At 37.4% G+C, this 10,067-nt stretch overlaps 2 protein-coding genes across 4 annotated transcripts; one reads left to right on the forward strand and one right to left on the reverse strand.

Annotated features, from left to right (window-relative positions):
* The first annotated feature begins 889 nt into the window (after positions 1 to 889).
* LOC126589649 (ras-related protein RABE1c-like) lies at positions 890 to 4,622 on the forward strand. 3 transcript variants are annotated; one of them, XM_050255013.1, is made up of 9 exons: positions 890 to 1,056; positions 1,286 to 1,434; positions 2,148 to 2,220; positions 2,315 to 2,415; positions 3,361 to 3,426; positions 3,546 to 3,643; positions 3,887 to 3,949; positions 4,027 to 4,119; positions 4,233 to 4,622. In XM_050255013.1, the coding sequence occupies exons 2-9, from the start codon at positions 1,362 to 1,364 to the stop codon at positions 4,314 to 4,316; spliced, it is 651 nt and encodes a 216-aa protein (XP_050110970.1). In that variant the 5' UTR covers positions 890 to 1,056; positions 1,286 to 1,361; the 3' UTR covers positions 4,317 to 4,622. The 3 variants fall into 3 exon arrangements, with proteins under 3 accessions (XP_050110970.1, XP_050110971.1, XP_050110969.1); XM_050255014.1 differs by having other exon boundaries at positions 908 to 1,076; XM_050255012.1 differs by having other exon boundaries at positions 909 to 1,176.
* A 383-nt stretch (positions 4,623 to 5,005) lies between these two features.
* LOC126589647 (uncharacterized) lies at positions 5,006 to 7,953 on the reverse strand. Its single transcript, XM_050255011.1, has 6 exons — positions 7,778 to 7,953; positions 7,489 to 7,581; positions 5,813 to 6,883; positions 5,658 to 5,723; positions 5,354 to 5,552; positions 5,006 to 5,235 (listed from the first exon to the last, which is right to left on the reverse strand). Exons 2-6 carry the CDS (start codon positions 7,489 to 7,491, stop codon positions 5,171 to 5,173), a joined length of 1,404 nt encoding a protein of 467 aa, XP_050110968.1. The 5' UTR covers positions 7,492 to 7,581; positions 7,778 to 7,953; the 3' UTR covers positions 5,006 to 5,170.
* Positions 7,954 to 10,067: the final 2,114 nt, after the last annotated feature.

A 10,067-nucleotide genomic window follows, 5' to 3' on the forward strand; every position in this document is an offset into this window, starting at 1 on the left:
AGAGAAGAAGAGTGGGCAAAGAAACATCTTTTTGGCATTCATCAATCAAAACAAGAAAAACAGATAAGCATAAGTTGAACTGGCCCTGCTGTATTTAACTCCATGGATTTGGCCAAGACAATTTTGGCTTTTGGCCAAGACAATTTTGGCTTTTGGCCAGTCAAAGTCGCCAACCATGGAGACATTTTCACAAACTCACCACCAGTTGTCACATTGTGGGGCCACTATCAGTTATCACTCGATGTCATAATATAAGTGATTGAATTTTTTTTTTCAAATATCCATAACACTTGGTATAACGAGTAATATTTCTAACACACTTGAAAAATCTATTAACCCACATAACCCCCCAATTATTATTCAATATTTGATTAACTCCACCACACCAGTCTTTAGTTTGGTTATATTGCAAACCATGGAAGCAGCATCGTTTGACGTTTTCCTTGCTTTTATACACAACCAGTTGCTATATGATTAGATGAAATTAACAGGATATTTCTCTTAATTAAAAAAGTCTTAAGATATTTGTACCTGCTTGAACACTGAATACTCAAAAAAATTTCTCCAATAGTTCAACATTTCCTACAAGACTCGTTCATATACAACACGTATTTGACTAGTCATTATCGGTGTCCATATAAGACTCGTTTGTATACAATACTTCACATTTCATGACATAAGTGAAGAAAATGATATATTTTTTTTTTGTATTCCTCCGCTTATTTTATGACATATAAAGTACCGTCTGAATACCCGATACTTAAAACTTTTCTCAAAGAGTTCAACATTTACCGGACCACATCTCACCACCACCCACTAACCCCACTCCACGTGGCATCCAAAGCCAGGTTTACAAGCTGTCAAATCCTCATTGGCTCCTACTTTTCCTTAGTTCATAAACAACAAACAAATCCGTTCTCTTGCGTAAATGATTGAGATCTGCTAGCGTGCGCATGGTGTGCAGAGGGTGTAAAGGAAAATAAAGGGTGAAAGAGAAGGAGACGGTGCGCATTATTATTAGCCAAACCACCATAGTCGGAGCAGGAGCTTTGCTAGGTCTGTGTGAACCGCTCAAGGTCTCCCACCCTCTAATTCTGGCACCCAAACCCTAAAAAATCCCCATCTCCCTCTCTCTCTCCTCCTCTTTCTCTCTCTAAATCTCTTTTTGTTGATCTGGTATTTTGCTGCTCTTAATTTCTCCTTTTTTTTTTTATGGATTTATGATTTTTTCTGGAGGAATGCTTTCTGGGTTTTTGATTTGGTTTCTCTTTGATTATGTATGCAGAGAGAGATAGTGTTTGGATTTGATTGTATTGGAGTTCTCATTGATTAGATAAAAAAAAAAAACCCAAAAAAACAGAATGGCTGCTCCACCGGCAAGGGCTAGAGCCGATTACGATTACCTCATAAAGCTTCTGTTGATCGGCGACAGCGGTGAGTATTTTTTCCTGGATTTTTAGATCGATTTTATGTTTAAATGTGTCAATTTTGCAGCAAATGGTATGATGTATTGGAAAGTTGTAGCATTTTCGCATTGAGATCACAAGAGTGTGGCTTTAGGTTTTAAGATTTGATGAGCTTAGGGTTTCAATCAGAAGTATATTGGAAAAAGGAGTTTTCCTTTCTGGGTAGTTTAGATCTGGTTTGATTCAGATTGAAATTATTTTTTCCTGATTTATGAGCTTCTGGTGTCAAAGAATGTGAGCATTTGATTATAATGTAGTCGAATTTATGAACGGTTGTTTGAGCTTCTGATTCAGATAAAATGAAGTCATGCATTCGTGTTTATGATTTTTCAGTTTTTTTCTTTTAAAGTTTGTGTTGAATGCAATGTCTTGCTAGTTTAGTCGCGTGTATTTGCTCATATACGTGAGTAGTAACTTATAATAGGTTGCTAACCAAAATGTGGTTTTTATGAACCGCTTTATCGATTATATTATGGAGCTTTTGCTGCAATATGTTTAGATTAGCAAATGCCTAACTAAGTAGTATCTGTCAATAAATTGGAGACTCTAGTTCTTACTTGACACGGTCGGTAGCATGTTGACTGCTTCAATTGGTATAGGAATTTTGATATTACAAATAATGTACTTGGCAGATAGGCTAAATTGGATACATTTCTTAATAATTTCTATTTATCTTTGCAGGTGTTGGTAAGAGTTGCCTTCTTTTGCGTTTCTCAGATGGTTCCTTCACCACTAGTTTCATAACAACCATTGGGTGTGTGTTCCCTAGCCTTAGCGTTAATTGCATCTGATAAGTTTTTCTGTTTAGAAGCTTCCTAAACCTCATGGGCTTATTTATCCTTGTGAAGCATTGATTTCAAGATAAGGACCATTGAGCTTGATGGAAAACGAATTAAGCTCCAAATTTGGGACACAGCTGGTCAGGAGCGGTTCCGTACAATCACAACTGGTAAAAATTTATTATCATAGGTACTTGCATGTTGATTTTACAAAATACTGATGGTAGTATATTCATTGCCCATGTTGCTCTTGATGGAAGATGGATTTGCATGAGATTTTCGACACCTTTTATTTTCCACTTTTTAGAGTTTTTCTAGAGACAAGGTTTTAAATTCTACATCCTGAGTTCCTTACTAAAAAATTGGCCAGAAAAGTCATAGTTCTTTGTTACAAGTGGCTATTGAAGAAAATAGCGATTGGATCCAAATAATGTGCCTTTTAAAAAGAAAAGAGTAGAGTGAGGGTCCCATTAAAAGGTGGATTATAAGCAGGCTGTTACCAGAATGGCGCTTGGGGAACATGGGAACCCAGCAGTAAAGGAGGAAATGCAATGCTTATGGTCATATATTCTAGACTAGAAAAAGGGTATAGGTTGACTTTTAGTGCCAAGCAGGCATGCTGGACAAGTAGGTCCCAAAATAAGGCATGAAACAGGCACATTCAGATGCAGAGCATCTTTTACTAGCATGTACATTGGATGACGCTTACAAAAAGAAACTGGGAAAGATGTCATTTCTTGTATCTGATGAATTCCTCAATTGGTGCTGGCAGAGCCCAGTATTTCCATGGGTTTGCAAGCCCATAATGAAAGTTCCCACAAAGTATTTAGTTACTGGAACTGTGATCAGTTAACTAGCTGCTGCTTGAGTCTGTTACTTGCGGCAGGGTGAGGAGGCACATTGAAGTGGCCTGCGAGTACCCTATGTTTTTTTAACCAAGAGCTAGAAGTTTATAAATAATGGATGAAACTTTTTATGAAAAACTTTGCAATAGGGCCTGCGAGGCACATGGAAGTGACTTCATATCTTTGAATGCCCTGCTGGTGTGTTGTGTGTGCTCTATTACTTTTTAGATAATAAATTTTCTTCTCTATTAACTATTCCTTCTGTCCCAGCTTACTATCGTGGAGCCATGGGCATTCTGCTGGTCTATGATGTAACCGATGAATCATCTTTCAATAGTAAACTTCTCTCCCTTGCTCTAATTTCTTACCTGTCAACATCTGCCTCTCTTCTACTTTTGGTTTACTTGAATCTGCTTTGTTCGAAAGTTTCTCACTTGGCTTGTTGCTGCTTTCAGACATAAGGAATTGGATTCGCAACATTGAACAGCATGCATCAGATAATGTTAACAAAATACTTGTAGGGAACAAGGCTGACATGGACGAAAGCAGACGGGTGAGCTTGAGCTTGAAATTTATCATCATAAGACTCCTTTATTTAGATTGCTTTGAGTTATCATTGGGCAAGCTTGTTAATCTTGCATGTTGATGATGCTTGTTGGCACCATAGCAAGAGTTTTCTTCCTGGTCTTAGTAAATGGGGCAATTCTTATCAGGGTCCTAGTTTTGCTCGGAATTTTTTTAGTTACGGAAACATATGTTTGCACCCTTCCTGATCTTATCTTCACTCTCCTTTTAGGCTGTGCCTACCTCCAAGGGCCAAGCACTTGCTGATGAATATGGGATCAAGTTCTTTGAAACTGTAAGTAACGCCTATGAATTCCGGAAACTAGTTGAATAATAAGTGTTTCCGTTTACTGAAGATATTGTGTAACGCAGAGTGCAAAGACGAATCTTAATGTGGAGCAAGTTTTCTTTTCGATAGCAAGAGACATAAAGCAACGGCTTGCAGATACCGACACTAGGGCTGAGGTATTTAATTTGCTTTCCTGGTTTTGTATTAAAAAGATATAATCTACATTTATTTTTTCGAAACTCGCTTGTTCAAGGATTTGAATGACTTTGGTTTTGTTCCGGCGTTGTAGCCTACCACAATCAAGATCAACCAACCTGACCAGGGAGCCGGGGGCGGTCAAGCTGCACAAAGATCAGCCTGCTGCGGTTCTTAAGTTGGTTACATTGTGATCAACGGGGGGCATATTGAAGACATACAAATGTTCGAAAAGACGAAAAAGCTAATTGTATTACGATACAATATGATGGTGCTTGTTATCTTCTCTTTCCTTTTTTTCTTCCTTTCTATCATTCTTTCGAAACTTAGCGTGTGAAAGGTAGTTTCTTATTGTTTCAGATTTTTATCCTTTTACTTTTTCGTGGTAAAGAATTGACGTGTAACACCCGTGGCAGGCACATTTTTGTTTACTGCCCCTTCTTCTCAGTGTGTTAAAAGATAGATTGGATGCTTATTATCTGAAGACTTTCATGTGTCTAAACGTGAACCCTTTGCCACATGTTTTTATAGTTTGCAAAACCCCTCATCATAATTTGATACCCTAAGTCAGGATGTAACGTTCGTCCAAACGGTATCGCCACCGGAAAACTTTGTTCCAATTTCATGACAAGGAATCTGAAACCATGTTCACCACTAGCCAAAATGACTGCCCCAACCAGTGCCATAGCACACAGAGCAGCACCGTAACCTTAGTTCCGACATCACCACCGCCACCTACTGCTGACAGTCGAGGGTGAGGAGAAGGGGAAGGGGAAGGGAAACAGAGAATGGTTATTTGTTTTCTAAAATTTTCAAGGGATAATGTCGGAATCAGAGAAACCTAAATGTATGATGGGTTAAACGAGATTGACTCATAAACTCTGCCATAGAAGATAAAGGGCAGTTGAACTGTACCCAATTTAACAAAAAAACATAAATTCCTCCATCCATTTACATACAAAATACTTTAAAAAGTGATTATTTCACGCGTAAAAAGAAAAACTTTCTCTCCAATCTTCTATACAAATACGCCTACAAGTTCAGTTCCTCCTTTCCATAAATACGCTTAAGTTCACGAGTTGCCGCTTGAAAGGATTCTGAGGAACAAACGTGTAAATAAGCGAAAGGACGAGAGAAGCTATGCTGGATACAAATTTAAAATTGATGAATGTTTAAAGTCACAGAAAGAAGAGAACAATAATTGGAATTCATTACCTTTCCAACTTTTAAAAGCTTTCTGATTGATCGGAGCACCAAACACAGTTTGAAGTGCATCAAACAACAAGCTCTCAGGCGTGCTCTTTAATTCCTGCACTATCTGATAGATGGTCTTGCCGTTCTCAAAGAATATGTGATTGTTTGGATGCTTTGTTTTGCAACCAGCATGGCGCTCAAACTCGTAAGCATTAAGCACCTTCCATAAACCAAATATCCACGTTGTGTCATGATAAAACGTAAACAAGAAGAGAAACAATCGGATGATTTACCTTAAGAGTAGTTTATTGAGAGGAAGACTTACCTTAGCATAATTACATGATTGACACCCACATAGATAGCCGACACCTTTGATAATCCCTCGAAGCTCCTTGTTACATAAAGGGATATAACAAGTCATTAGAACGAAATCCTAGATTCCTAACTGAACAAAAATGAACAAGAAGCTCAGGAGCTTACCTCACGTGCCAAGGAAACATATTTTACAGGAACCCCATCAAGCATGCCCGTAGAAATCAAGCTCCTAACATTCGACGGGAAGCTGTTTGGAGCTTGTTTCCTTGACGTTTTGACCTCGGGTTTATTCTTCAAAACTGACTCAGGTCTTGTTTTGGCTACAAAGGCAGTATTATCAACTGCACTGGCATTTGATGTGTCCAATTCCTTCTCGCACGCAGTTTCTGATATTTGAACTGAAGAAGGATGGTATAATTGATCATAGTTACCAACGGGTCTTCCCATGGCTACATCTTGATCACCAGGAAACACCCCAAAAGATATCATACTTGCATTCCCTTTATTATAACTGTCAGCCAATGCTACCACACTTTCATCCCCCTTGCCATAGTTGGGACCTATTGGTCTGCCATGGTCATCCCTCTGGTTGTAGGCATGACCCATTAATGAGACACTACCGTGCTCCTTATCATAGGCCTGCCCCACTGATAAAAAACCAGTTTCATTTACCCTATCAAATGCCTGATTTGTGGACAGGTTACTATTATTTTCCCTATTGGAACCATTTTCCCTCGACGCATGCATGCCATTGTCACCGTCCCTGACCTGATTGACTTTGACTTTTCTAATTCCAGCATAGCTTAGAGTTTCAGGATCTTCCATAGCATGAGATACTGACAAACTAACAGATCCAACTTCTCCAAACTGGTCACCGATACCCTTCCTTAGATTCCAATTATCTGATCCGACAGGAGACACGTTCCTTTCAGCAAAGCTGACAGAGCTTGCTGTATCAGATCCAAATAACCGGTCAATGAATTGATGCGGAACTGACTGGAAGCCTGAAGCATTCTCCCAAGAAGGGACATTTTCATTTGACATTTCCGAGCTCAATTTTCTGTTTGGAATATGTACTGCTTGCTTCTTGTTTGGAAACAGCTCTGCTTCACCAGCATCTACAAACCATTGCTGAGATCGCTTTGGCTCAATTCTTGATGGGTTGCCAAAAGTTCCCTCTCTCTCATTTACATATCCGCCGCTCTTTGGCATCCAAAAACCCTTGTTCTGGAAAGACTGCCAGTACCAAATACTCAATAAATGAAACTTTATCCATTGCATGCTTAAACATGCACACATGTCTAATGATTAAGACAATAACACTAAAAGGAAACTTTTAAAGCATTTTACTTAAATCAAACTGCGAAAAATTTCATCAACTAATCATATGCTTAATCCTTTCAACTTTGGACCATCTAAACATTTCAGAATTTTGACAATCCTAAAAGAACGACACAACACCTGGAAATCTATCTACAAACATGATATACTGATATACCAAATAAATGAGAACTTCAAGTGCAGCCGAAACAAACTATAACACACACTCTAGTCGAAATCACCCTTCTCGCTAGCCTTGTATTATTGCAGCGTCGAGGTACTAACAATAACCACACAATGCCAAAGTTTAAGAAGAGGATTTCTTAAAATTTTTAACTTCGAATCGTACCCCAACGAAAGAATGTTGCAGTCATAAACACCACAAGGATAATTAATTTGAAAAATAAATCACAATAAGCAAACCACACCAACACACAAAAGCCACAATTAAGCAACCACCAGCACCAAGTCCAACCAGATGAACACATTGGAGTTAGTAGGGGGAAAAAGTTACAACTTACCATTTTCCTCCTCCTACTTCACAGTAAAAAATATCCCCTTTACTCTTCCATTTCTGCCGTGAGCGTCAACACGCACGGACTGATGAATTCCATCTGCATATACGCACACATACACAGAGATGTTCAAAAATTAAAAATTCAGAAGCGTATGAACTTTCTGTCAATTCAAACCCTAAAATTCAACAAAATCCCTACAAAAAATCCCCAAATTTCTTCCTACAACTGCATGAGATAGCAAAAGCGGTGAACCTAGAAATGAAGAAGGATATGATATTACAAGCAACCGTACCCTTAGCGGCAGCAGGCCCATGGTCGGTCGACGACCGATCAATTTGCCGGCGAGGACACTCCGGCGACGAAATTAAAAAATTGAAAATTTGAGAGAACGAGAGAGAGAGAGAGAGAGAGAGAGGGGAGGTTAGGGTAGCTGAGGAGCACTCGATCTTTTCTCCCGGAAAAGAAAATAAAAATTCGGTGAGGCCGCATGCGAGGAAACTCACGGTTACTTTGGTCATCACCGTCCATGTGTGCGATTAATAACGAATCACAGCCGTTTATTACAAAGAAGGTCTTGAATCAAGTGTAGTTTCGTCTTAGGGTGTAATATCCACACATCATTTTTTACTTTTCATACTCTTTTAATTTTAAGCTATCGGATCGAATGAATTAAATAAGATTAAAAGACATAAATTAATAAGAAGTGTGTGAGAAGTAAAAGATGTGTGTAGATAACACACCCCTTTTGTTTTTGGCTTTTGCTTCAATAGCAAATTAGGCTTTTTATCATTTTATTTTTTCTTTAGATTTTTTTATATTTTTATTTTAAAAATTAAGGGGAAAAAAACTGTCCATTACACGTGTAATTTAATTCTGTTGGTAGATTTTTAAATTAAATTTTAATTAAAAGGGCGTATTTTTTGGAATTAGCCTTCTAACTTTATATATGACTAGCCTCTTGCCACATGCATACGCGTGTGGCAATTGACATTTTTATATATCTTTTATTTAAATAATTAATTTACATATTTAAAAAAAAAAATTATTTAAAAAAAAAAGAAGGAATGAATTAAAAATGTGAAACCACCCACTAATGTGGGAGGATTTGTTTTTTTTGTTTTTTTTTTCTATAATGTTAAATATTAAATTCATTCAAAATAAAAATATGGTTAAATACTTTAGCTTCTTTTGGTTCAATTGTAATTTATGAAATTCTTAAAAGACAATTTATGGTATTTTGAATGTTTCACCATTTTAGGGTGCTCACTTTATATATATAGATAAAACGTATAATAATTTCTTGATTGTTAAGAAATATTTTTGAACACAATGCCTCTCCAATTAGGATTGAACTTTTTTGAAAATCCTAGACCATTTTTTATTAGGAGTTACCCCACCTATATAAATAGGGTAAAACACTCATTCACCAAAACCACCAAAGCTCTAAGAAAACAAAATTAGAAGCCTTCATTCGCTTTTCACCAATCAAACAAGACCCCAAGCAACATGTCTTGCATCAGTTTCACGACACTTGAATCATCTGCTCGAATGGAACACGAAGAACTAGAGTCTAAGTTTGTGGAAGCTGATCAAGTAATGGTGGATCATGAACCAACCATCCAAGAAGAACTACAATCTAAGTTTGTGGAAGCTGATCAAGTAATGGCGGATCATATACCAACCATCGACTACAAGCGACTGACATCTTTCTTGGAGTTCGATAACTCGTTCTTGACGCCGTGGAACTGGAACCCTAGTGCCCCTTCAACAAGTGATAGTAAATCAAGTTTGGAGACAACAAACCAAGATTACATCATGTTCCAACCTGGTTCATTCTTTACCCGTGGATACGAGGGCGAACTCGTTGCAGTAAGAGACGATGATCATGATCAGTATAGGTACTACAATGAGTTTACTGCAATGATTTTAAGGGGCTGTGATCTTGAATGAATAATGAACGAGAACCATGGCAAGTCAACGTAGTAGGAAGGAGAAACCATCAAGGATATAGAGATTGAGAAGCAAAGTGAAGTAGTTTACAAATTGCGATTTCTTTTAATGAATTGTATTTCTTTTGTTACAATGTAAGACAATTGATTTTGTCTTTATTAATGATATTGTACTTTAAACTAATAAATTTCTTTTTTAAGGGAAATTTTAATTCGGAAGCTTATATAGGAAAAACACATCCATTCTATAGGTACACCCACGTATGTGAAAAAAAAAATTAAACCTTTTAATGGATTAGATTAATCTAATGAATTATTATGATAGAATGGTAAACTCGTTGATCTAGTAACTATAATTATACTCCAATACGGAGAAGTTCGTGTTATTAAAAATCCAACATTATAATCCCTTCTAATGTGTCTAAAGAATTTGATATCTTCCATCGACTACAGGCAACTGACATCCTTCTTGGAATTCGATAACTGGTTCTTGACGCCATGGAATTGGAACCCTAGTGCTCCTGCATGTAAGCCAAGCTTGCAGAAAAAAAAACAAGAACACATTAAGATACAACCTGGTTCATTCTTTAGCAATGAGTACGAGGGTAAGTATATATGATTTCTTGAATCTTG

Source organism: Malus sylvestris, chromosome 11 (assembly GCF_916048215.2).
Source record: "Malus sylvestris chromosome 11, drMalSylv7.2, whole genome shotgun sequence".
NCBI lineage: Eukaryota > Viridiplantae > Streptophyta > Magnoliopsida > Rosales > Rosaceae > Malus > Malus sylvestris.